General features: G+C 39.0%; 1 protein-coding gene and 1 pseudogene across 1 annotated transcript; both read left to right on the top strand.

Annotated features, from left to right (window-relative positions):
- LOC107585023 (suppressor of tumorigenicity 14 protein homolog) overlaps positions 1 to 4,496 on the top strand; it is a 14,003-nt pseudogene extending 9,507 nt beyond the window's left edge.
- A 966-nt stretch (positions 4,497 to 5,462) lies between these two features.
- LOC107584976 (vascular endothelial growth factor receptor 1-like) lies at positions 5,463 to 27,618 on the top strand. Its single transcript, XM_016271777.1, has 13 exons — positions 5,463 to 5,703; positions 8,978 to 9,074; positions 10,085 to 10,296; positions 12,498 to 12,641; positions 17,646 to 17,789; positions 17,889 to 18,025; positions 18,954 to 19,125; positions 19,356 to 19,473; positions 19,605 to 19,774; positions 20,013 to 20,160; positions 24,788 to 24,908; positions 26,387 to 26,495; positions 27,109 to 27,618. Exons 1-13 carry the CDS (start codon positions 5,646 to 5,648, stop codon positions 27,576 to 27,578), a joined length of 2,100 nt encoding a protein of 699 aa, XP_016127263.1. The 5' UTR covers positions 5,463 to 5,645; the 3' UTR covers positions 27,579 to 27,618.
- Positions 27,619 to 27,850: the final 232 nt, after the last annotated feature.

Genomic DNA, 27,850 nt, shown 5'->3' with positions numbered 1-27,850 from the left:
CACCTGAGCAGTGCCACAGGCTGATTGCCTCCATGCCACGCCGCATTGATGCAGTAATTCATGCAAAAGGAGCCCCTACCAAGTATTGAGTACATGTACAGTAAATTAACATACTTTCCAGAAGGCCAACAATTCACTAAAAATGTTTTTTTTTATTGGTGTTATGAAGTATTCTAATTTGTTGAGATAGTGAATTGGTGGGTTTTTGTTAAATGTGAGCCAAAATCATCACAATTAAAAGAACCAAAGACTTAAACTACTTCAGTCTGTGTGCATTGAATTTATTTAATACACAAGTTTCACAATTTGAGTTGAATTACTGAAATAAATGAACTTTTCCATGACATTCTAATTTATTGAGATGCACCTGTACATACATAAAATCCTTATAATTCCTTATAATTGTGACACAGTAGAAGTAACATCTGTTTCTACAACATGGTAGGAAGACAAATAAATAATCTAATTTAATTAGGTCAATTTATGCACTTTTTCTTTTTTTATCAATTTTTTATGAAGAATTATAAGCTGATTGAATCAGAGCACAAATATACACTCCAGTAAGCAAAGCTCATGCTTATTCTCCCATATTAGCATGTCCGAGGCAGTTCCGCTGTGGAGATGGCAAGTGTATTCCTCTGAGGAAAGTGTGTGATGGAGAAAAAGACTGTTCTGATGGACGAGATGAGGCCAAATGCAGTAAGTGCATGAGTTAGATTTCCCATACATTCTTTTCAGCCAAACATTGTTGTCTTATTTAACCCTGTTCTACTGTTATTAGACACGTGTAAACCAGGAGAAGTTTATTGTATGGGTCAGTGCAGACCACACAGCCAGTGTAACACCGCATGTGGTGACAGCAGTGAAGAGAATAACTGTGGTAAGAATGTCTTTTTTTTAATCCTTAAGAAGATTTAATACTTCAGCATGCATAATTCCTCTCTTCCTGGATTCACTGATACTCAGAGGTGTCTATTTTCATTGCTACAGATGTGTGGAGAGAGTTTGTGGTAAGACCTGCCTATGTTTTGGTGTGTTTGTGTGTGTGTGTGTGTGTGTGTGTGTGTGTGTGTGTGTGTGTGTGTATATGTGTGTATGGAATATATGTGTGGTCACATTAGCGAAAATTTGTGTGCAAGAACAGGTTCATTGTCAATAGCGTAGAGATGAATAAAGCACTGCTCACACATGAGTCACTTTCAAATTAAGTAGCTTTCTGCTGCTCAATGAGGCGAAGTTGCTTGACTAACTTGAACATGAGCGAAATCTGTGTGTGGAACTTTTAACTCGAAACTCCCATTTGCGAATTCCTATTGAAATGACTATTCTGCCTGCGAAATTTCGCCAAGCAATGGTACATGTGACCAACAACTTTTATGTTTGTCAAGCTCTTTTTTTTGTGTGTGTGTTCAATTTGCCCTTTTTTTAGGAGGTAAATGCTACCATATGTGCTCAAACAAAATCTGCCTCCCCAAAGCCTCAGTGTGTGATGGGATTGTGGACTGCAAAGACCGTAGCGATGAACTCAACTGCACAAGAGCATGTGAGTAAAATCCACTTTACCTAACAGTTCCGCTCTGTTTCGTCATCTTTCCATGCTTACTGGCCCAAAAACATATTTGGGCAATCAAGCCACATGGATTTCAATATGAACACATTCATAACAAACACAAATGTACAATGACACAATCAAAAAGATCATATGTCATTAATGATCATATGTCCTCTAGTTCTTTAATTTTATCAGTGATGCAGAATATTCTGTCTCTCTGATCATTGCAGTTTCAAAAGGATGCTCTCCTTCCTCCTTCAAATGTGCCAGTGGAAAGTGTTTGAGTAAGATCAACCCGGAGTGTGACGGCATTAAAGACTGCAAAGATGGTTCAGATGAGTTGCGCTGTAGTGAGCATTCTCATAGAATTACAAATGACTTCAGTTTATTATTATAGGTGGTTAGATTTTTCATGCAAGCAAGATTCTTTGCGTGCATAACAAATCCTACAAATGTCATGCTGTGCATGTAGGTTGTGGCACAAGGCCCAGGAAGAGGGCAAAGATTGTGGGTGGAACAGATGCCCAGGCAGGCTCATGGCCGTGGCAGGTCAGCCTTCAAATGGAGCGCTATGGTCATGTGTGCGGGGCATCTCTGGTGGCCAGCCGCTGGCTCGTCTCTGCAGCTCACTGTTTTCAGGACTCCGATGCAATCAAGTGAGGTTTTATTCAGGGACATTAACTTTTGTTCAAAAGTTTGGGGTCAGTATTAGATATTAGTACATTTATTCAGCAAGGACACGTTACATTGTGATAAGTAATAGTAAAGATTTCTATTTCAGATAAATGCTGCTCTTTTAAACTTTTTTTATTCATCAAAGAATCCTGAAAAGAAAAGGATTTTGTGACACTGAAGACTGGAGTAATGACTACTGAAAATTCAGCTTTGGCATCACATGAATAAATTACATTTTAAAATATATTCAGATAGAAAATAGTATTTTATTTTATTCCTTAATGTTGTAGGCTATGTAAGCCTGTTGTCACTAGGACTCCTAAATGTGTGACGCTCCAGGTATAAAGTGTTTTCTCATTCTTTGGCAGGTATTCTGATGCACGATCATGGAGGGCCTACATGGGCATGCGAGTAATGAACTCGGTCAGCAATGCAGCAGCCACCAGACAAATCCGCCGCATTGTCTTGCATTCGCAATATGACCAATTCACCTCCGACTATGACATCGCCCTTTTAGAACTAAGCGCCCCTGTCTTTTTCAATGAGTTGGTACAGCCCATCTGTGTTCCTGCCCCCTCTCACGCCTTCACCTCCGGAACCAGCTGCTTTGTCACTGGATGGGGGGTTCTGTCGGAAGAAGGTACAGCACATTGTAGAAACTCATTCAGAACAAACAATTACTTCTTGTTGAGCTGAAGCAAGGCAACATTAGCAACACTGTCTTGAAACACATGATTCATACGATGACTAAAGATGAGAAAAACGCATTCTAAAGAAATCATCTTTGACCACACCCACTGAAAATTCCCCAGGATCCCCATCAAAATGGCAAAGTCACACGTTAAGATATGCTACCCATCATAGTTGGGTAGACTTCTAAAGTGGTGGATGGAAACTGCAAGAAATATACTTATATTTGCTAGGGAGCTAAATGATTATAAAATGCATGCCTGACTAATAAGAAATTAATTTATTTTTATATTTTAAGTATTTTTATATCAGCAGAAGTGTTTTAGAAATATGTCAGATTAAACAAGGAAAATCTGTTACAAACACCATTTCATGCCATTAAATGCATTGTTTTAAATGAAAACCTCCTGATTTCAGGTGAACTGGCCACATTGCTGCAAGAGGCCACCGTTAGCATCATCAGTCACAACACTTGTAATAAAATGTATGACGATGCTGTCACTCCCAGAATGCTTTGCGCCGGAAACATTCAGGGAGGAGTGGATGCTTGTCAGGTTAGTGTGTGCTTTTGTGTTCACTGCTTGTCAGTGTTCACCGTTCATATATTCACATCTATGTTCGCACAGGGAGACTCTGGGGGACCTTTAGTGTGTCTGGAACGGGGCCGGAGGTGGTTTCTAGCAGGCATTGTGAGCTGGGGTGAGGGCTGCGCCAGACAGAACCGGCCTGGAGTTTACACACGTGTCATAAAGTTCACAGACTGGATTCACCAGCAGACGAAAGGCCAGGTGTGACTTACACACGCACGCATATATTTACACCAGAGAACGGGTTATTGGCCCACACTCAGTTGCATGTGATCGAGGTGCACCGGCCCAGCTCTCATGGTGCCCAGACACATAGCAAACCTCAACACCTCTGCATCGGAAGCAATTTCCCACCAATTCCTCTTGCTCAGCGTTTGAAACTTCTACCCACGGTCTGCCAGCAGCTTCACTCCCCTCTGTTATTCTTTATGCCCCAAAGTCATAAGAACCACCTACAAACCAACTGTACTCTATAAAGCCTCGACAGTGGACTACTAGTGTAAAGATTGAGGAGATTATTTGCAGTGGAAAGAGTTCTCTTGGTAAGATTTGTGTTATTTGCTTACAGTGGCTAAATATTAGTTTTCATTCATTTATTCATGTTAATGGAATCATTTTTATATTTTCATCCTTTAAGAATGATATAAACCCTCCACTTCATGGTCCGTTTCAAATATGTCCAACTGTGAAATTGATTGCATGTCTGAAATTATGACCAACGTGATTTTTAGTCATTATTGTTACTGTTTTGTATGTTTTTATTGGGTTTTTGTTATCACAAATGATTATTGGCTTCTCCTTCATTGGGAGAAAGCATTGGCAGCCCCTAAGACTCTCTCTACTGGTCCTGATTTGACATTACATCTTACTCGGTACTTCTGTAGTTACGCACATATTATATCTGTATACCCGAAAACCAGATGTAAATGTCAAAACTGAGCAAATGTTGATACTTTATATTAGGCATATGAAAAATAGAGCTATATTAAAAAGAGGTGCTACATTACTTCCACTCTGTGATTTTTTTTTTTAAATGTACTTGCATGTTTCAATTAAGTGCAATGCCTGAATGTTTCTTACTTGTTTCTTTCTGAGTTAATGTGAATATAATCATTGTTATATATATGTAATATGGTACGAAAACTCACAAATGAGTCTCAATTGTTTCTCCTAGACAGCCATAATATTAATTGCTCAAATTGAATTTTTTCTCTTTTTCAAGAGCCTTTTCTTCTGAGAAAAATACTGAATTATGCTCTCCTTCCCCTGAGATTTTCAAGAGATCTTGACAATGTTTCATCTTGACAACTGTGCTCAAATTTTCACATTGATTTAAAATGAGAGATTTCAATGTTCTTAAACATTTCTCATCAGATTCTGAGCTATACTATCCACATGAATTTACTCTTTGTGTATGACATCAGTTTTCTCATTTGTGTCCATTTTTATTTCTCCAGCGGAATTTTAGGAGAAACATCTGCGACTTCAAAGAAATATAACTGAGATAAATAAAATAATACAAATTTCCTCTGTTCTTTTCTGTTAATTGCTGACTTTTCTATTCATTTTGATTAACTTCATATATTTTGCACTGTTAATGTTCAAGCTGCACAACCAAAATTTCAATTGATCTTCACTAGTATCTCTTTTTCCTCACTCCTAGTCTCTCTGAAAGAAACCTCAGTTGTTTCCCCTCGTGGATGTACTCCTCTTTTAAGGATTGCAAGGGGGGGATGACTTCAGACAGTGTTGGATTTACAGCAATAAGCTTGTTTATTCATGACATGATTGATGAAGTGGAGGAGAGACACAGGAGCGGTGCAGTACATCGGGCCCTTGTAGGTCACGTCAGTCGCGCGGGATGGGTGTGTCGATGAGCGTCACGGAAGCTCCGGTGGCAGTGGGAAATGAATAAATCCCAGCCCGCGGTCATAATGGGCAAGAGTTTAACTGGAATTCATGCGTGGTCCTCCCGCTTCAAGAGTTCATATACTCCGGACGATTGATTGTAGTTCATGTGAAAGCAGGGTTTGAGGAGTTTGGTGTTGTAAGGTGAATTGATTCTCTGGAGTATTGGATCTGCAGTCTTTCCTTCATAGGTGTTCATCTCCAAGCAAAGGACCTCAAGCAAGACCAAGAGAATGTTCGATATATTATTTGTGATGATATTTGGATTGTCAGGGCGTGTTCTGACTAAAGGTAAATTGCACTTTATTTGTATCATAGAATATCAGTTTTCATTCGTGTGAGTGTGGCTCAGTCCCAGCGCATCGTTTGCATTTCATGATGAGAAGACATCCATTAACTTTGAATGAACATATTAACTTGTTCGCGTTTTTTTTATATATATGTTTTGGTATTCATGCCCAATTGGTATAATGCGCACTGCAGAAAAGCAAAATTACGCGCTAAACGAACGTAAATTACGCGCTAGATGTGCTACAATTAGTTTTTCCAAGACTGTGGCAAGCCTGTTTAACATTTACATAGATAATTTAAAACGAACTATTATATATTTTTGTTGCTATTAGCATATTCGTTTTTATTACTCGAACTGAATCAAACTATGCGATTAATAGACTTTACAATTAATCACTATAGTCCTATAGTTACTAATATAGTTACTTGTCTGAAAAGTATGGTTGATAACTCCTATCCTATAAAATTTTATTGCAAAAAATTACACATTGTTACAGAAAAAAATAAATAGTTACTTGTAACTAGTGATTAGGAATGCTATAATCTAATGATCTGGTAATATTATTTAATGAAGTAGTGCAATTGAAAAGAAACAGAATGAACTTTATTGGCAAGAATATTTATACACGCAAGGAAATTCTTCTGGTGACAGAAACTTCCTGTGCTCACAAATAAATAAATAAATAAAATAAAAATCGAGGCGGCACAGATGATATTAATAAAATAAAAGTAAGAAGAAAATAAATATACAATAAAAATGCATATAACAATTCACTACAGACAAAATAAGTTATGTGGACGATAGACAAAATGCGTACAGTTACAGAGATACAATAATGTACAAATATAATTGTTTATTAATAATAAAAATAAGTACTAATATAAAAACAGACATTAGTTTTAAGAAATAAATGCTAAATCGGCCTGCCTTAGCAGGACAAGTTGTTTTTATAGTAGAGACCTCTCTGCTCTTACTTGACATCCGTCTTTAATGTTTGGCCCTGGTTGAATCAGAGAGAGGGCGTTATTTCCTGAGCCTGATGACTGTGAAATGGACGTTCTAATATAAATGACTTCGGGGTCATGACCACCGTGAGGCAGGAACCAGCGCTAATCAGAGTGTTATAGCTAAAACAGACCCAAGGGGAGGATGCAGGGGTGAAGTGATGTACTGTCCGCAGTGCGTGATGATTAGTGCTTTATGGTTAACAAGTCACCACTCACATCACAGGATGGAAAAAACTTAAAATTGATTAAAGGCCAAACGTGTTTTAAGCATATGTGCATCTGCGTGCTCAAAAGCATACAGTTAGCCTATGTGGGAAAAATTATTTGTAAAATGTTGTGTTGAAAGATTCAAAAAAATTATAGTCTACAAACAAGCTAAATGCACTAATAAAACAAGTTCACTGTTAAAAAAAAGTAACAAAACTAGGCAAATTCATTATTTAAAAATTAAATAAACGCATTTATGCAAATAATAATTATAATATTAAGTGCATTTTTAAATGCGCTGTTTTCGTTTAGTTCATTTGCAGCACCTTATGGGTTCAGCGAAGAACCTTCTTATAAAAAAAAGAGTTTCCTTGTAGTTCTTGGATTGACTTTATTGTTCTTGGAGATCAATGTTAAAGCACTAGTGCACAGATGGCTTCTGAAGAACGAAAGAATACAAATATCTTTGTAGAGCTTTAAAATGTTTGCTCGGTCCTGTACTTTAATCATTTAGAATAGCACGTACATGACCTAGACTGCGAATTTTTTTAATGTTTAATAGTTTCCCAGTGGGTGTAGTTTTACAAACAATTTTACAAAGCAGTCTTTATAGCTATTATATTTTTGTTTTCTTTTTGGGATACTTAAGTTGACACAAATGAAAGACTGAAGAATTAAATTAATAAGCGCTACAATTACGTAAATGCGTAGTTGATTTCAGTCATTTCAGGGAATTTTCTAACAAAAAAATCATTTTAAAGCGCGTGCAATTTCTTGTTTTTATGTTCAACATTTTACATTCAGCGCATGTTCTTAAAAAATGTATTTCCTATAGGCTACGTGCTTCGCTTCGCCTTAAACTTGTTTCCTCTGGTTCATTCGCGTTTATTCAGTTGAAATCGGCAGGTTTTTGGCCTGTCATTAGTGCCAGGCGCACTTGTTGAGAGTTTCTGAAACGGAACCTCAGCGTGTGGGCCGGCTGATAACGAGCCTGTTTGGATCCCATGCGGGACTCGCTGTGGGAAAAAGTGCTTGACTCCTACTTCCTTTTTTCATTGGTCTGACTACAATACCTTTTTAATGTATAGACGGTACATGGCCTGCGCATAGAGTGTGAATAATGGAAAGGAAATGATGCTGTTAGCTTTTTAAAAGCAATAAACAATAGTGAGAGCGGTCTGTATTGTATAGCTAGTCACGTCTGCATGGAGACAAAATGTTTAAAATCATATTGAATTATGTGCCACCTTAACCCACAATTAAGTGTTTTTTCTAAGCAACAAAAAGAACTGAAAAACAAGTATGCAAACGCTGTTTTTATTTAGTGTATTTGTGCTTACAATAGGCTACATGTGATTCTGCATATTAAATAGGCTATTAATGTCACAGCATCACGCGAATATGGTCAATCATTTGTAGGCTTGTTATTCAGTACAAAATACCAAGTCGTTATGTTCATTTTATATTCCATTGGGCATGCTGTCTTATTAATCAGATAAATTAAATTAAATGTATGCATGTATTTATGTATATACTGTATATAATATATATAAAATATATATATATATATATAAAATAAAAATAAATAATTTAAAATAAGTGTTGCACTTGCTCAGAATCTGACATTTTTATAAAAGATAAGAAAATATCTATATCTAATAAAAGAACTGGATGTATTTTTTTTTTTTATTATTAGTCATATTTTTTTACTTTTTTTCTACACCACACAGTAATGTGATGTTTTCTGATGATTTTTATTCAATTAAACTATGTAATGTACAAACAGATCCTCAAGTACCTCTGAACAATACAATACTCAACTGCCCCTCAGTAACAGCCTTGAAAAAGCAGTGCTGTGCTCAGAGACACCTAAAATATAACTCTAACAGTATTAGCAGGAACTGTGGGTCTGTTTCTATAGCTTTGGGCAGCATAGTCATATCTGATGTAAATTGGACTATCACTCTTATCACCTAAATGTGGTTAATTTCACTCTTTAAAGCTTCACAACTTCTTATTCAGCAACCTCTAACATGCCTTTCTGCTTTCTGTCTTAAAGACACAGACACAAAAGGGAGGTTCAGTTCTCCAGTGTTGGATGTTACTGAAAAGCAGCTTATTATAGAGAGAAATCAGACACTTCAGCTAAACTGCAGGTGAGTGATGTGTCACACAATCTCACGGTTAAAGGAGGAGAAAGTGGTTAAAAGTGGATCATGAAGTTTTGGATGAGTCATGTATGGCTTTATGATTAACAGAGGTGATACAGATGTTGGTCAGGAGGAATGTAGAAATACTAAGTAAAAGTTTGTAGTGAGAGATTGTAAAATGCAAGCATAAAAGGTGAGAATGAGCCATGCATAGTCAAGTCAAGTCACCTTTATTTGTATAGCGCTTTATACAATACAGATTGTTTCAAACCAGCTTTACAGTGGATAACAGGAAAATAGTTTGTCAGTAATGCAAGAGGACAATAACAAACAGTAATTTTTCAAGTTAAAGTCAGTTCATTGATTCAGTGATGTCATCATCCAGTTCAGCTCTCTTCCAATGGTGTCTGTGCAATCAGTCAAGCGTTCCCAACTAAGCAAGCCAAAGGCGACAGTGGCAAGGAACCAAAACTCGATCGGTCACAGAAATGGAGAAAAACCTTGGGTCATGTCTAAAATCCTGATAGCACACTGAAAATCTGGGATTCATAATTTGATTTAAACCTTGAAATAAAGAGAACGTTTTTTGCTTTTATTATATATTTAATGTTGTGCACTATTTTAGGTCACTAACCAATAATCTAATTTGACCATTAGCTCCTTCGTACAAAAGGTCAAAGGTTCTTATACACAAGAGTCTTTCAAATCATGCTGATACATGATTATCAGATTTTATAAAAACTTTTTCATGCACTTTGCGTGATGCTGTCATTAAAGCAAAACTAAATACCAAAAAACAAATAAGTCAACCATAAATCAAGATGACTGATCTGACCTCACATTCTATGCTAGTAAAGCTTCAATGCCTTTAATTAGTAAAATGCAAAATAGAAACATTTTCATAAGTGGTCTCAAATATTTGGACCCCATTATATGTTGATCACTGAAACAGTGACGTGATGTTCTTGGACCATTAGGTATAAAGTTCCTTGTATAATCAAAACTTAATGTTTCAGGGGACGGTGGGAGCTCCAGTGGGTTTTGCCATCAGGCGTCCCGAAAGTCTTCCACGGCACCCAGATAGAAGAGACTCGATGCGGGAAGAAAAATAACCATTACTGCAGCCGCCTGATTCTCAGTCCTTCTTTAGCTCAACACACTGGCTCTTATCGCTGCAGGTACCGCCAAAAGCATCGCAAACAGGCCTCTGTGTACGTCTACATCACAGGTAAGACGCTTCAGGTGAACACTGGAACCCGTAAACCCCCTCTTTCCAGTGTTGTGACAAATTGGGTACTTCCTTGAAATCATGTCTCCATCAGGTCTTCAACTATCAATTAATAGTTATACCAAGTATACACAAACTACATTAATTTAAAATATGTATATAATTGCTTACTATACTTACTACTGAAGATATTGTAATTTCTTGAACTTGATAAAGTGTTAATTAATAATAATACACTTACATGTAGCTGACGCTTTTACCCAAAGCAACTTAAAAAAGAGGAATAAAAGCAATTATTCTAGGAGTCAACATTATTTGTACGCATAATATACAATTCCAGATTTATTAACTAAATTAGGAAGCAAACTAGAGAAGATAATAATAATAATAATAAACAAATAATTTGAACATCATTATACATTCTCTTTGTAAGTGAAATATTTGGAAATTTAACAATTAATTTAACATGTTCTTACATTAAAGATGTAATAAGTACGAAGTAAGATGGTGATGAGTACATGTAGGGCAAGTGCAAATGCGTGGTGTACAAGCTAAGCTATCAGGCTAATTGGGTACCTGTATGCTATGTAGTATTTTAGCTAAATAGAGGCCTATTAACACCAAGGATAACTACAACTATAAAGTTTTAATTATCATTCTAATTCTATAACAATAACGACACAGAGAAACAATGTTGTTGGAATCACTTTCAGAACATTTTTTTACAGCTGATGAACGCTAAAAACATTGGCAGCCAATCAGAATTCACTTGACTTTAAAAAGCTTGAGCATTTAAAGCGGAACGTTAAAACAGAATGTTATCGTCCATTGATGTGGACACTAATATAGTTACGCTGTAGTTAACGTTATAGTCATGGTTGTAGGTGTGAACGGGCCTTAAGACAGACATTAAAGGGGTCATATGATGCTGCTAAAAAGAACATTATTTTGTGTATTTGGTGTAATGAAATGTGTTTATGCAGTTTAAGGTTAAAAAAACACATTATTTTCCACATACTGTACATTATTGTTTCTCCTCTATGCCCCGCTTTTCTGAAACGCGTCGATTTTTACAAAGCTCATCGTTCTGAAAAAGCGAGGTGTGCTGTGATTGGCAAAAATTGAAATCGCATCATATGACCCCTTTAATGCTTATTATAACATATAACGTGACTTTGTAGGAATTGTAATCAGGCGCTATAGAGAATACCCATTCAAAGCTGGAATCGCTTGAGGTCCTAGCGGAGACCCGATTTCCAGGGAGGACCCGATTTGTGAGGACACTGGACTCTGTTTAATAGCTTGGTCATCTCACTGACCATTTCTGTTGCTTAAGGCTAAACAGGAAGTCTCAGGAAGCAAATAATACCTAAACACCATTTTTCTCTCGAGGCAACACATCCGACTAAGTGAGCATCTGGCACGGTTTTGCACAGACATTTTTGGTTTTTGCTCACACCGTAGGCTGTCCTCTCTCACTTTTGACTAAATTTAAACAGTAACTTTCATTTACGTGCTACCTCGATGGGACAGAAATAGCCCCAGCTGTTGAATGGCTCAGCTCTTGGGCAGCCTTTCCCAGGGTACCCGGCCTTATCTATGTCCCTCAGCCCAGCCGTCCATATCCTGTGCTGCTCTGGGGGGGAGGGACAACTTGGAGACAAGGGTAGAGGATGCGATGTCTCTTGTGTATATTTGTTGGGATGCATGTCTGTACATGGGAGTGGGCACCTTGAGGGCATGGCGGGGCAGAAGCGGCTCGGATCCTCCCTGGTCAGGCATTAAGGAAGGCTAAGAGGTGCCCCAGGTCACTTGGTGCAGCCCCGGTTAGCCAACAAGGCCCCTGAGGACCATCAATCGCTCTTGTGGCCATGTCCATTTAGCCTCACCCTTCGTCCTTTATATTGAATCAAAGCACGACAAGGAAGCATCCAGCAGTCCTTGGGGTACTTTTGTTAAAATGTTCAGAGATTATTTTCTGTTCCTTTAATAACACCAGAGCACCGAACAATGGGGCGAGCTACACCCAAAGTCTTTCATTGCCACAAGAATATTGCAACTGGGGAGAAAGTGCAACCAAGAAAGCAACAGAGAGCGAGAGCGTTTGATAACAAGCAAGCATTCTCTCTATATTTGTTGCTGACTCTAGATTGTTTTTATGCGGTGTCTGTTTGTTCCTGACCTCAGCATTGGCGTTTCAGATAGCCAGCGGCCGTTTGTAAAGGTGCAGTCGGAGATCCCAGATGTGGTGTACATGAAGGAGGGAGAGCTGTTGGTCTTCCCCTGCAGAGTCACAAACCCGGGTGCCAATGTTTCGTTGGTCAAGGTGAGTGTCTCAACTGTGAGTCAAACAGATCATTTCATACAACAGCTTTCCCTCTGTCCAGGGACAAGTAATCTGTTTCTCAGCACTGAGCACAACATGTGAAACAGTCTCAGCCAATCAGAACAGGTTTGATATTTAATATGCAGGATTATAGACCAATGAAACCAGTGGGCGGGGCCATTCAGAGAACTAGAAACTCATTGCTGTTTAGAACAAAACTTATTTATTTGGAAAATAGCTTTCAGGCTCAGCTCTTGGGCAGCCTTTCCCAGGGTACCCGGCCTTATCTATGTCCCTCAGCCCAGCCGTCCATATCCTGTGCTGCTCTGGGGGGGAGGGACAACTTGGAGACAAGGGTAGAGGATGCGATGTCTCTTGTGTATATTTGTTGGGATGCATGTCTGTACATGGGAGTGGGCACCTTGAGGGCATGGCGGGGCAGAAGCGGCTCGGATCCTCCCTGGTCAGGCATTAAGGAAGGCTAAGAGGTGCCCCAGGTCACTTGGTGCAGCCCCGGTTAGCCAACAAGGCCCCTGAGGACCATCAATCGCTCTTGTGGCCATGTCCATTTAGCCTCACCCTTCGTCCTTTATATTGAATCAAAGCACGACAAGGAAGCATCCAGCAGTCCTTGGGGTACTTTTGTTAAAATGTTCAGAGATTATTTTCTGTTCCTTTAATAACACCAGAGCACCGAACAATGGGGCGAGCTACACCCAAAGTCTTTCATTGCCACAAGAATATTGCAACTGGGGCGAAAGTGCAACCAAGAAAGCAACAGAGAGCGAGAGCGTTTGATAACAAGCAAGCATTCTCTCTATATTTGTTGCTGACTCTAGATTGTTTTTATGTGGTGTCTGTTTGTTCCTGACCTCAGCATTGGCGTTTCAGATAGCCAGCGGCCGTTTGTAAAGGTGCAGTCGGAGATCCCAGATGTGGTGTACATGAAGGAGGGAGAGCTGTTGGTCTTCCCCTGCAGAGTCACAAACCCGGGTGCCAATGTTTCGTTGGTCAAGGTGAGTGTCTCAACTGTGAGTCAAACAGATCATTTCATACAACAGCTTTCCCTCTGTCCAGGGACAAGTAATCTGTTTCTCAGCACTGAGCACAACATGTGAAACAGTCTCAGCCAATCAGAACAGGTTTGATATTTAATATGCAGGATTATAGACCAATGAAACCAGTGGGCGGGGCCATTCAGAGAACTAGAAACTCATTGCTGTTTAGAACAAAACTTATTTATTTGGAAAATAGCTTTCATGAATTTTCTGGTTAGAACACATTGTCAATCGTCTTGGCCTTTTTAGTTATCTCATAAATGCAGGCTTTTCATTTATCTGTCCGCAATGAACATATAATGTTAAATAATCACAGCCATCCAGAATATGTTTGATGTTTAATATGCAGGATTAAGGACCAATGAGATTTTGACAATGGGCGGGGCCATCCAGAGAACTAGCTCTATTATTTCGAAAGGGGTGGTGCTTTACCATGCTTTGTCTGGTTGTTTTGGGACAAACTCTAAGGATGAGCATTTTATTAATTTTGTTTGTTTGAGTGTTCAACAGAATTTTGTTTTAACGTCTCTCTGTTATAAAAATATAAAAACGGTGAACTCTAAACTTAAAATATTATGTTTCATCATTATGTGAACACTACAATGAACTCAAATAAACCCCCTCATAAACCACATCTTTCTGCACTTCATTCTGATTACCGTAGGTGTGTCTCAATTTGTGTACTTATGCACTATTCTATGCTGTTCTAGTGCGAATAGTGTGTTCCCACTGAAAATTCCAAACAGAAAAAGTGCAGTTTAAACACCCAGATGATGCACTTAAATAATGGGAAAAAACTAAGTGTGGAATGACACTTCATGCACTCAACTGTTGCAGCTTTAATTACATAGCGGATTGGGAGGAGCTATCAGACTATGATTATGAATGACAAAATAACCATTATATAATACACAATTGAGTACAAAGTGCTTAAGTACATAGACAGTGCGTTCCAAACAGGATAAACTTCAGAGTGAAAACAATCATGGCCGCCATATTGAAGGGTCGTTCCAAACCGAAGTGCTCAAAACTGTTCACTTCAAAGGGCCCTTCGGAATGAAGGATTTCGAAGGGTACAATTGAGGGACACTTTGGGCTCCCATGCTCCTTTGCGCAGATTCTTTGCATGATGACGGCGCCTCCGTGTGGGCACGTGATGATGACGCAGAAGGGCACTTCAAGAAACAGTTGTTTGGTCCCCTACACCCTTTAACCCTTCGAAGCTCTCACACCGGAGGGTAAACCCTTTGAAGGGATTTAGGCATAGGGATGAGCCCTTCCGAATGGAACGCAGGGAGTGTATATTGTGTCATTTGTGACGCAGCTCGTGATTATTTTAAAAAGCGTGCATTACTATTTTCATAGCCTCTGGCTTGACTGATGTTCTTTACTTACATCACGTTTTAATAGCGTTAAAATCGCTATTTTATGAGCCTCTCCAAAGATGCTGCATTCTGTTCCATTCAGCTCCGTTTGGCTGTTTGAAGGGAATAATGTGCATTTATGTGTGTGCATGCGGTCTTTTCAGTAAATGCAGAGTGTGTGCACATACACACTCGCTACAGTAAACACATTGCGGTGTGTGTGCTTTCTCAGTGTTTTAATACTGTTGCTCCACTGGACTAAAAGTCGCGTTTGTGTGATGTTAGAGCAAGTTGACGTGTGATGAATCGTTATTGCAAATAATCACAAAACGATCTATCATTAGTGTCAAGTACTTCTGTACTCAGGTATTCGTGCCCATTGCTATTATCTATGGCTTCCACTGCCATACATGGAGTGCATCCTCTCATCGCACTCATTCACAAATAAGTCACTCTCCCTGTCTTTATCTCACAATCACTCCGGGTTATAAGGTCAAGTGTGTACCTCTTTGTGCCAGTTCGGATATATGTGTGTTCGTGAGGGCATGTGGAGAGGATATACAGTAGTTTTTTTGGCTCAGCATGACATGGATAGTTTAAGCTGATGCTCAGAGTGAGTGGCGCCCACAGCTTCCTTTTCTTGTTGGCACTGCACAAAGCAAAGGAGATGGCGCCGAGACCACCTCACGCAGACTGATGCCTTCCACAGCTGATGGCAAGGACAGTGATTTGAGGAATGAAGCTGAGATGGCTCAGCTGGCTTGCTGTGCATTTGTGATATGATTAGATACACTACTACATCTCTGGAGACACAGGTTGAGTCCAAATACGGTAACAAAAGTCTGGAGAGGGTTTAAAAAAGAACTTAAGCATTTCAGGATGAATTTCAGATGAGAAGAGGAAACGGAAAAGAACAAGTTGACCAGTTCCCGTCGCGCTGCCTTTGGCTCCTTGCATGCAGGATGGAAACTGTTTTAGGATATGCTAGCGATATGACATCCCTATCCTCCCTCCTTGCTCAAAAAAGCACCACATTTCATTTCTGTTTGCTTTGTTTATGTCCTGCCGACCCTGCGCACAGATATTCAAAAGGTAAATGTGCTATAAATACGAGCTCTCTCCACCCTTCTCAAAATTGGACTGTCACAATACATAGGCTCTCACTGAAGCTGTGAAAGTAGCCGCGGGACCCTTCCAGAAGCTGACCTGAGGGCCTAGCCACGATGTCTATATCCTGTAGTAACAGAATGTGAGGAGATGGACTGGAGTCATGTTTCCACATCCTCGCCCTCCCCTCTTACACATTGAACATAGGGAGGGATGTTAACGAGAAGTTGGTTACCTAAGACTTGAAGACTTGGTGGGATTAGTTGGTAAAGGTGAGAGGGGGGCACAATCTTTTAGAGCTTTACAAGTGTTTATAAATAGTAATTCAATTACGTGATGTTCGCCCAGTAATTTTGGCTGAAATTGGAAATTGCTATCTAGCAGTATTATTACATACCACTTATGTGTATTTTATATACTATTATTTTGAATTTGCTTTTGATTTTATATTTGCAGTTTTCATTTTAATTTTAGTTTAAGTTATTTAATGTGCTTTTGTCATTTTTTTTAAAATAACTATTTAACTTTATTTTTATTTCAGTTTTAGTTTCAGTAATTTTAGTACTTCAACTTAAACCCATTACATTTAGTTGCCAAGGTGAATTTTCTTCTTTTTTTTTAATAAAAAAAAAATCTAATAGTTATATTTTGTTTTATTTTATTTTATTTCAGCTTTATTTCAATTAAAGAAAACAATACGCGACTCTGTTGCCCTTTCGGGCTTGAACTGATGGTAAAACTAACGACATTATTAACTTGACATTATTATTATTAACGACATTAGTCTTGATATTTCCTTTGAAAGCTGAAGCTCGCGATTATGGTAAGGGGCGTTACATTTCCGACGTGCGCTTGTGGTGTTCGGCCAATCACAATGCACTGGGTCAGCTGGCCAATCAGAGCAGACTGCGCTTGTCAAAGGAGGGGGCTTACAATACAGAATTGTATGTTTACTGTTAATCATTGTTATTGGAAAATGTGCTTAAAAGGAGTTTATTTTAAGTCCACAAGGCCAAAAGTGCCCATACTTAAAGAAACACTCTCAAGTAAGGTAAAGGGCTTATCTAATGCCTTACCTAATACAGTTGTGCTTCATAGAAACCAGGAGATTTTGAGCAGCTCACACTGGGAGGCAAGCATTCACCTGATCCCCTGAGAAAGGGCAGGACACTTCCACAGTGTCACATCTAAGCCTGTAAACATTTCCTCCATTGAATATGGAAGTAAACAAAATCATAACACCACTCTCCAAGAATTTCTGAAGGACGGTGCACTGTTGAACCCCTTAGAGTCCTTATGTGCGCTGGCCAAATGAGGTTTAAACTGAAAGTGCAAGTTTGTTTTTAAAATACACGCAAATGGAAATCTTTTAGAGCCTTACAAAGTGAAAGCAAAAATCTCTGTTGTACCTAAAAGAAATGCAAAAGCTTGTGGTGTGACTGCTAATGTTTTTTAATTAGCCTTTTTTCTTACATTTTCAGTATCCTTTCATAGCTCCTGATTATAGAAACATCATCTGGAACAGCAGGCAAGGTTTCACTATCCGTAGTCCCACATTCTTCTACATCGGGCTATTTTCCTGTGAAACTATTGTCAATGGAGTCAAATATAGCAACAGGTTCTTGACTCACAGGCCAGGTAAGCGCTAATGGTTTCTTTGATTAACTTATTGGTGAACCAAAAACTGGGGCCTAAATTTGAGTTTCAAAAATTGCATCCATTTCCTTCTTTTCGCAGTGAATAAAATCCTGGATGTGTATTTGAACAGCACGGGATTGGTCCACACGTTACAGGGCCAGATGTTAGCACTGAACTGCACCGTTACAGCTGAATGGAACGCCAGGGTGTCCATTAGCTGGACATACCCTCAAAAGGTGGGGTTTACACAGTATCCATTTGTGATTTATGAACTGCCATTTCTAAAATCTTCATTCAGTTGGTGTAATCAGAATCAACGAGCTTCTGTTGTGAAATCAGTTTAGAGCTGGACATGGATTTTTCAGATGAATTAACTCATCTTGATGCATTACTACTAAATGTATTAGTTCCACAACAAACACAATTAGAAAGAAAATCATGAATTAGCTTGTTTAGTATCTCATCGAGAGCAAATGGAGACTTTTGCTTAAGTCTCCTTAAGTCTCCTGCATCACAGAGAAAAAGACTAGAGTTTCAGAACAAATCTCAAGAGTCACAAATAGTGCTCAGAATTGCTAATATATCAAAGTCTGCCATCAAAACGATTCTATTAATATTTAATAGAAATGTAATGTGTGTGTGTGTGTGTGTATGTGTGTGTGTAAATCTCTCAATATGTCTAATTTTCTTCTATTTTAATTTTTATATTACTGTGATACTAAAGTGGAACATCATAACTTTATAGAAATGTAATGTGTGTGTGTGTATGTGTGTGTGTGTGTGTGTGTATGTGTGTGTGTAAATCTCTCAATATGTCTAATTTTCTTCTATTTTAATTTTTATATTACTGTGATACTAAAGTGGAACATCATAACTTACTCTATTTAGCCTCCTGAATAGCCTATAAAACAGCAAACTCACATTTTACTTTGTGGCAACTAGAGTAATTTAAAATTTCAGCTTAATTACAGTGAAATTGCAGTGCACTATGGAGGCATTGTTTTACAGACATTCCCTTTTATAATTAAGTGTTTTCAATGGCAATTGAATGGACAGCTGTTCTGTAGCCCTCATTTCCTCTGAAAGCCATGTTGTTTATATTTTTTCTTGATGGACCAAAATGAGTGTTTGTGACACAATTTGCTCTGCTTGTTTATACTTCAGGCTAATGGATCTGCCACTATCATCAGACGCATATCAAGGAGCAGAACCAACATGCTGTTCTACAGTGTTCTTACCATCCCCAGACTGAGCAAAGCAGACAGAGGACTTTACAAATGTCATGTAACAAGTGGTCCATCCAAGAGAGAAACAAATACCACAGTTATTGTCTATAGTGAGTTTTAAAATCAGTCCCATTGTTGCTGGGTTAAAATTTGCTCTGAAACAATAGTACATTTCAGACACTGTGGCAAACTGCTGCAATGTTTGTGTTTTTCACAAACATTGCAAAAGTGTTTTTCCTCCTCTAATGGATTCTAATTCACTATGTACAGCTTTTTATCTCTCGGTTGTCCGCACGTGTTTTTTCTGATCGTCTTACTCTCTTGTCTGTTTTTTTCCCAGACCAGCCTTTCATTCAACTCAAGCACAGAGATGGCCCTGTGGTTCAGGCTTCTGCAGGACAGAAATCTTTCCGTCTTACTCCAAAACTAAGGGCTTTCCCTGCACCTGAAGTCATCTGGTAAAATTTCCTATGATTATATAGTTGAGGTGCTAAATAGATGTAATTTGTTTGCAAATGTTCATTAAAGTGAACAGAAACAACATATTTGGCAAACAGATCAAATCTCAATAACTGAATCTGTTGCTTAGGTTGAAGGATGGGATGGTTGCTGCCGAACAGTGCTCCCGTTACCATGTAGACAGGTTTTCTCTGGTCATTCGGGATGTTGCTGAAGAGGATGCAGGAATCTATACCATCCTTACTGGCATCCAGCAGTATGGACTTTTCCAGAACCTCACACTCACATTGGTGGTAAATGGTGAGACTTAGCATAAAGAGTTTTTATCTTTTAATGTTATAGAACTATTTTACAACAAAACAGGTTTGCAAATGAGCCAAACGATTAAAAATTATTTGTTGAACAAACTATAATTGCATTAAAAAATCCTGTTTTAAAATTTTATGTAAAAAAAATAAATTATTATTATTATTATTATATGGAGACTATGACATTGTGCCCTCATTGCTTTTTCTGTTTCGTCAAAATCTGTTCACAGTGAAGCCACAGATTGGAGAAAAGACTGTTTCCTCTCGGCAACCTGGGACTGTCCAGCGAGGCAGCAGACAAGCCCTGCATTGCACCTCTCACGGTGTCCCACCACCTCAAATCCAGTGGCTCTGGCATCCGTGCCCTCCAAAAGGCCTGTAAGTTCACTATCCACCCAGAAACACACAAATGTTTGTCCAATATGAAACAAGGCATTGGTGAATGCACATTGAAATGCCAATCAAATACATAACCTTATTATTGTGAGCCAAAGTAGCCTACTCGCATAACAATAGTTATTATCATAGACCCTGTTTTAGGAAGGTTATGGTCCCCTTGTTTTATTCAGGCCTCTGCAAGCTCTCTAAAATCTCATTTTATTTCCCACTATCATCTTTTAAAAAGTGAAAGCATTACAAGCATTTTTAAATTTGAAAACATTTCCCCAATGACTGACTAATCGTGTCCTCATTACACTTTAGTCACGGAGGAAAGGGATATGGTGAAGAATACTGGCTTAAGGCCAAAAATTCAGTCACTTTTAATTTAGTATTTGATCCAGGTGATAAAACACATGCAAGACAATGCAATTTTGCTAGGTTTGGATTTCCCACACTAGACTAAGTTAGATATCCTCTCCATCATTGCGTAATGTCCTGAAACCACTTTAAAGAGTTCAGTTATTTCACACTGTACCTGGTCACAGTGTGTTTGATGTGCTTTTTTTAGAATGAATGCACATATGAGTGGAGACATGTGTCTATATTTACAGACATACACACACACACATATGTATGTATGTGTATGTGTGTGTGTTTGTGAATAGAGACCTGTTTTGTCTAATTCAGCATGTGTTCAGACAGGGTTTCCTCTTAGACTGTAGAACAGATGCTTGAGAAGGCCTTTCATCTGTGTGTCTCTATTCATTTTTGTGTGGATGCAGACGCTCGTGTGTATGTGTTCGTATTTGTGTGAATGTGTGCCTGGTACAGTCACAGAACTGAATTTAACTCCCGAGTTGAAAGTGCAGAAAAAAGCACTTCAAAAGAAGCCAGTTCCGTGCTTACAAGCACGATTTGTTCGTTTCTAAATCAAACACTATGAATTAACTAACTTCCTGTGCAGAATGCTGGATGTTTATTATTGTGATTGCTCAGACGCATCCTGCCATGCCTTCTTCAATGTCTGACACACCACATATCCACCATTCTCATGAGAAACATTTAGCAAGCATTACTCAGAGGAGATCATCTCACAGAAACACCTTTCCACATACATTCATGACTTACTCCCATATAGACACACTGAGATTTTTTTTATGAAATCCACAAACCCTGAAAGAGTTATGCTACAGTATGACACTGCCATTTCTACTCCAAATTAGTCCTTTTTTAGGTCATGCTTCCCCTTATTGTACTGCCACCGTGACATGTTATATTGATTATATTTTCTTGGCCTATTCTTTGAGTGCTTCCTAAAAGAACTAAAAATGAAATATTACTGAGAGGAAAAGTCTTGTTGGCTGGAATAATGCAACAAAATCCCTGTATGTGCCAGCTATCCTTCATGCAATATTAAAGTGACAGTTGATCCAAAAAGTTATTTTATCATTCACTTAATATTAATAATATTTGGATCCATGGACAAAAGCAATGGAAACATTCTTTAAAATAGCGTATTTTGAGTTCTGCAGAAGAAAGAAATTCATAGAGACAGGGTTTATTTTTGTATCATTGATACACTATTTAAATGTCTGTTAATATTTTGAATTACATTTTATTTACATATTTGCTATTTTTAGTTTACTTTGAAAGTTTTAGTTATTTTTTTTGTTTGTTTGTTTGTTTATTGTCTATATAGTCTTATTAAGTTTTAGTTATTTTGGTGCTTCAGTTTAAACAAGACAAAAATTAGAAAAATTGCCATGGAAACTAGTTCAAATAAAATGAGATTAAGTTTTTTGTATTTTATTTTATTTCAGTTAATGTTTTTTTTTTCATGTCATTTTTTAATGGTTTTAGCCATTAGCCATTTATTATTTAGTTAATGATAATAACCCTGCAAAGTAGTTTGGAACACCATTTTTGGATGAACTATCCCTTTAAGAAATGCTTTGGCGTTCTATTTGCAGACCCACATGGAATCTACAGCAACAAATTTCCTTGGAAATGTAACGCTCGTCATTAACAAATAAAAGCACAATTATTTATGCTTTCAGTTAGCAATATGTATCTAGAATACTTATTTTAACACATATTACCTTGTTTAAATTCATTCTGGGGAAGTTTTTAAAACTAAAATGGGTGCAAAAAATGCCTGTAGATTCTATCTGGGTTTGCCAAACTGATATAATTTCTTTTATCATTTGCATGTTGATTTTGCTGAGATACTCGTTATTGCAGCAATTAAAGTTCAAAAGCTATATATGATTAAAAAAAAATAAAAAATGAAAGCACTGTGTAAAGCTTGTTCGTTGAAAGGTATTGTATGTACGTTCTGTTGAGAGGTCTTGACTGGCTGGACCCTGACTCAGGCCCTTATTCTTTATAGCAGCCCGGCGCGGCTGGCCTGATGCTGCGGTGGAGGAGGCCCAGGGAGAGTGGAGTTGTGGGCCGGGCCGGCCTGATAGCGGCTGGATGGGCTTGAGCTCGGCCATGGGAACAGCAGCACTCTTATCTCAGCCAGGCAGGAGGCGCAGACGGGCTTCCTGTGCGAAAAATCAGAGCGCTTTTCCTCTTGTTGTTTGGCTTCCTCCCCGACGCGAGACAACTTCCCAGCAGCGTGATTGTCCCTGCGTCTTCAAACGTGGCACAGTCCACTTCCTCAGGAGCTTGATCTATTCTTGAGAGTCCCTAATCCCACACACACACCCTCCACCCCTCTTTACCGATCCCCCACAATCCACCTCACCTGTCCTGCCACACTCACAAATACAACTGCCAGTGCTCTTCCTTATCCAGCCACCCCAGAGACGTCACTAAAAGCAAGCCATCTCACGAGGATCCAGAACAGCTGGGCTCACACAGGACAGAGAGGCTGATATCTCTGCACCCTTGGAACTACATTCTAATTTATTCCTCATTTTTGTTGTTGTTGTTCAGAGACAGTTTTTTTCTGCTCTTCCTCTTTCTGAGCATGATCCCCATCCATAAACTGCCTGGTGCTGCTTTGCTTTTCGTGTTCTTGAGTGGTACTATAAAGGATGTATGAACCAAGCCTCCATCTCCAAAGCCCAGACCATCAGTTGTAGTTCTAACATCCACAAAAGCTGTGAGTTCAGATTGTACACAATGAAAATATCCTCTATCTACTATCTTGACGTGAGCCAAGGAGGGCAGAGAAAACCGAGGCTCACTATTTGGATTTCTCGTTTTTGTTTTTTCCAGACTGGACCTAGCCCAGAATGCCTGCTGTGTAGGAGTTCTGATGGGCCATAAATGAATGACAAGAGCTCTGTGTCATCCTATGTGTCATCTTATGTCAAACTCTTCCACTTCACAGTGATGCTGTGTATTACAGTTGCTTTATTTTGTGCTGAAAGAAAAGATCCTGCCTGTTTGTATGCAAGTGTTTGTGTGTGTTGAGTGAGTATTTGTGTGTTTGTTTCTACTCTACGGGTCTCTCCCAATGTGATTCGTCCCTTTTTATACAGATTGTCTATGAGTAATATATGATTCTAATATTTAATAATTTTATACAACTAACTTACTTATGGTAAATCTCAATAATTGCCAAATGTGTAAGAACGCTGATAAAAATGTATTTTTAATATCTAATGTATGTTTATATCAAATGTATTTGTTTTTACATTAAATTTGATTGAAATTATTTGTACAACATGGTCTGTTTGGTTTCCAGAAAAATGCATATGTGAAGTCCTAGCTGCTGAAATATTGTCCGACTATAATAAACTGTTTCTTGATTGATGCTTTTCTAGACAATAAAACAGAGTAGATTTCATAATGACCCACTGAAGTCAGTTCGTAATACTGTACGCAGGCACACCAGGTATGGATGAAGGTGTGAATGCAGAATGAGTGGGGATGTTTGTGGTAAAACAAATGGGCATTTGAAGTCTCTGTCTCTCTCACTCTGTGTGGGTGCGTGTGTGTATGAGAGAACGAGTGAGCGACTGTTCCTGGAGAACCGTGGGAGAGTGGACTGTGTTTGAGAAGTGCTGTTGTCATGATCAGGGTGGGACATATGAGGACAGAACACTCACTGTCCCAGCCAAATAGGAAGAGCAATCAGAGAGAGTCGTCAAAGCCATGTAGGGAGGGGTAACAGGGCGGTGGGCACACAGTCACTGACAAATACCCATCATCATGGCCCATCAGAACCTTGCTCCAAAGATTAGAGACCTTAAAGAACTGGCATGGATAAGATAATGGGATAAATGCCTAGAAGGTGGTGTGCAAAATGGATGAGAGGTTGGAACTTCGGAAGCATGGCTGGGATGATTTACAGGCAGGAAAGGGAACACATCCAATACCCACACACTGCTAATTATGGAATACTCCAACGAGTGTCACTGTATCCTGACACAGATGACACACACACACACACACACACTGAAAATGGATTCCAAAGAAACAATTCCATAAGATGACTATAGTGAAAAATGAATTCCCAAGAGACCAGTGATCGGAAGATAAGTCTTCCCCTTTCGGACCGCAGCTACACTACACATCTGTGTCTTGTGACATCACTGCTTCGACACCTGCGAACTGAGAGTGCCGTCATTCTCTCTTCCTCTTTCTCGTCCTCTGTTTTCCTCTCTCTAAGATGCGAGAAGCCTCCTCCTTCGTCCTGGACTGCAGTCAGCGAGAAGACAGAAGTCACGTCCACCCACAATCCCATCCTGACCGTCAGCCACAGACAGGAAGTGTTAGAAGGGAAGAATAAGGTGAGTGTTCGAGTGGGTGGACTGATCATAGGGGACAGATGAAATGAATACACAAGAGGGCACACAAGAACGCAAAAGTACTCCCCCGGGATTCACACGAATGCCTGCGCGCAGTTCTGTGGAATTATGTGCTCCACCAAATGGTTTTAGATAACAGCAATCAAGTTCCAGATCTAGTTAGTTCTGTGGGTAGTTAAACAGGTGTCCTTCCTCTCTGATTACTGGAACAACATTAAATGATTTATTACAAGAATACTCCATCTCCATCCCCCATATATACCTGAATCACCATCTTTGTTGGTGCTGGAACAACAATAACGAATAACAATAAAAATAAGTTGGTAAGTAATTAATCAACTAAAAAATAATCAGTCTCAGTATCAGTTTGGTAAATATTAGAACCTCCTTCTATAAGAAACATGGAGGGAACAGAATCCAAAGGCGAGCAATCCCGCTGTCCGTTTCCCCATCCCTGTGGAGAGGCATGTTGATGTAGTGGCTTAAAAGTTGTGGATTCTATTCCGTATGGGAATGGGTCTTAACCAGTATCAGTTTGGTAAATATTAAAACCTCTTATCAGAAAAGGGGGGAAAGAATCTGACGGCAAGCAATCCGGGTATCAGAATCTGTTCCCCCAGCCCTGTGGAGTGGCATGTAGATTATATGCCATTTGAGGATGGATATTAACCAATATCAGTTTGATAAATATTAGAACCTCGTTCTATAAGAAACATGGGGGGAACAGAATCTGACGGCGAGCAATCACGCTGTTAGAATCCGTTCCCCCACCACCATGAGGAGACATGATGTAGTGGCTTAAAATGGTTGATTCTATCCCGATTGACAATGGATCTTAAACAGTATCAGTTTGATAACTATTAAAACCTCCTTGTATAAGAAGCATGGAGGGAACAGAATGGCGAGCAATCCAGCTGGCTCCCGTTTGGGGATGGATCTTAACCATTATCAGTTTAATAAATATTAGAACCTCCTTCTATAAGAAACATTTGGGGAACAGAATTCAATGGCAAGTAATAAAACTGAAACCATTTCTTGGTTGTCAACCTATGTGGCAAAATTTTGGTCCCTCCTAAACTGACTCATTTTGTGGCTAGAGGTAATGTGAAATGTTATTACCTTGTGTGAGCTTTGGGTTTTCAGAAAAATGTACAATTTACCCAACATATCCCTGGATCAACATCACTGGTCATGGTTGGTCTTGGAACAACATTATTATTAACCAAAACTGATTATGGGTTTGTGCATAGGACTTGAGTTAGGGGTTTGAGTAACATTCTTATCAATTAAAGTTAGGGTTTGAGTAGGGATTGTGTTATAGCTATCATTGCTTAATGAGAATGTAGTTCCTGGACAAACAATGGAGGTTAATGCAGGAACATGTCCTACTTGAGGAAATCACATAATGCGTAAAAGGGGTGTTTGTCTGCATCTTTGCATGCTTTGCTTTGTTTCCACAGACTGTAGGAGTTCTGACAGTTGGCAAAGCATTTATATCTGGCCTATATCGCTGTGTTGCATCAAACTTAATGGGCAGAGATGAACTAGACATCCATTTCTATGTCACAGGTACTTTGCATATATAACTCAATTTTAAAAGATGCGTAAAGCTCAACATCCACATATTTTACTACGTTCTCCATATATATCTTTTTCTCTCATACTCCCTCTCTCTCACTCCTTCCCATTCTTCCTCTAATCCCGCCCTCCTCCGTACCCTTGTTTTCGAGGGTTTGCTTTCAAGCTGTGCTAATTTCGGCCACAGTGGATGGAGCCCATCCTGGCTGTTGTCATAGCGACAGGGTAGAGGCATGAACAGGAACCTGTGGCTCTTATCATACTGCCTCCTCGTGCAGTACATTATTTGGAGAACACTGGTGGTGTTCGGGAAAGATAAACATTATCTTCCATCAGGAAACCCTCGAGCGGTTTCCACAGGAAATTTCAAATAGCTAAAGTAAATAGCGCGCCTTTACACTAATGTCTTATTGCTACATGTACTGACAATGGCTATTCAACATTGTCATCAAAGGTTACAAAAATGCTGCTTGATCAACACTCCAAACTGGTTTCTCTATGCTGTTTTGTTGTTGCCAGGAGGTCTGCATGCATTCTGTCTCACTGTATCGAGGATTTATGCACAGGAAGTGGAAACTGAAACTTATTTTGTCCACCATCACAGATGTCAAAGGAGGCCTTATCGTATCTTTGGAGGAAGAACCCAGAGAAGGAGAGGACCTTCGTCTGGTCTGTATAGCCAATAGGCACCTCTATTCAGACCTGTCATGGTATAGATTAACAAATCAACCCACAACATCAGAGGGAGCTTCAGTTCTCGGCGGGGAGCTCACAGAAGGGCAGTTCTCTCACACACTGTACCTTCTGCTGAAGAATGTGACCTCACAGGATTCGGGAACATACCGCTGTTCCGCCACACACCTGCTTACAGGAGAACATACACACCTAGATACAGCAGTGGAGATCACAGGTGTGTCTTTAAGAGTCATTGTGCTCAACACACACATACATTCATGCTTCCTTAAAGGGATTGTTTATTCAAACATGAACATTCTGTCATCATTTACTCACCCTTTTGTTGTTCCAGACCTGTATGACTTTCTTTGTTGCATGGAACACAATATGGATATTTAGCGAAAATCCTGGCTGCTCTTTTCCATAGAATTAAATACGGACAAACCCTAAAAAAGTTACAAAAAGTACCATAATAGCAGTCTATATATAATATGTATAATCTATTTTTTGTTCATGCACATACTTATAGGCCAGGATGTGCCACAACAGCTTTGGCATCAGTGTTTCTCAGCATCAACAAGAAAATCAAACTGTTTCAAAAAGACAAAGAAGCGAGTGATCTTTGGCACTTTGATGGGGTACGAAATAGGGTCTGAAACTCTTAAAATGTA

The sequence above is a fragment of the Sinocyclocheilus grahami genome, unplaced genomic scaffold (assembly GCF_001515645.1).
Source record: "Sinocyclocheilus grahami isolate Dianchi unplaced genomic scaffold, SAMN03320097.WGS_v1.1 scaffold65.1, whole genome shotgun sequence".
In the NCBI taxonomy this organism is placed as follows: domain Eukaryota; kingdom Metazoa; phylum Chordata; class Actinopteri; order Cypriniformes; family Cyprinidae; genus Sinocyclocheilus; species Sinocyclocheilus grahami.
This window is presented reverse-complemented; position numbering and strand designations above follow the sequence as displayed.

What these genes read in the sequence shown, in the direction of transcription:
- LOC107584976 (XM_016271777.1), top strand. Translation starts at nt 5,646, where the DNA reads ATGTTCGATATATTATTTGTGATGATATTTGGATTGTCAGGGCGTGTT. An exon ending in GCTGGACATACCCTCAAAAG is followed by an intron (nt 18,026 to 18,953) that starts GTGGGGTTTACA and finishes TTTATACTTCAG; the next exon opens with GCTAATGGATCTGCCACTAT. An exon ending in ACTCACATTGGTGGTAAATG is followed by an intron (nt 19,775 to 20,012) that starts GTGAGACTTAGC and finishes ATCTGTTCACAG; the next exon opens with TGAAGCCACAGATTGGAGAA.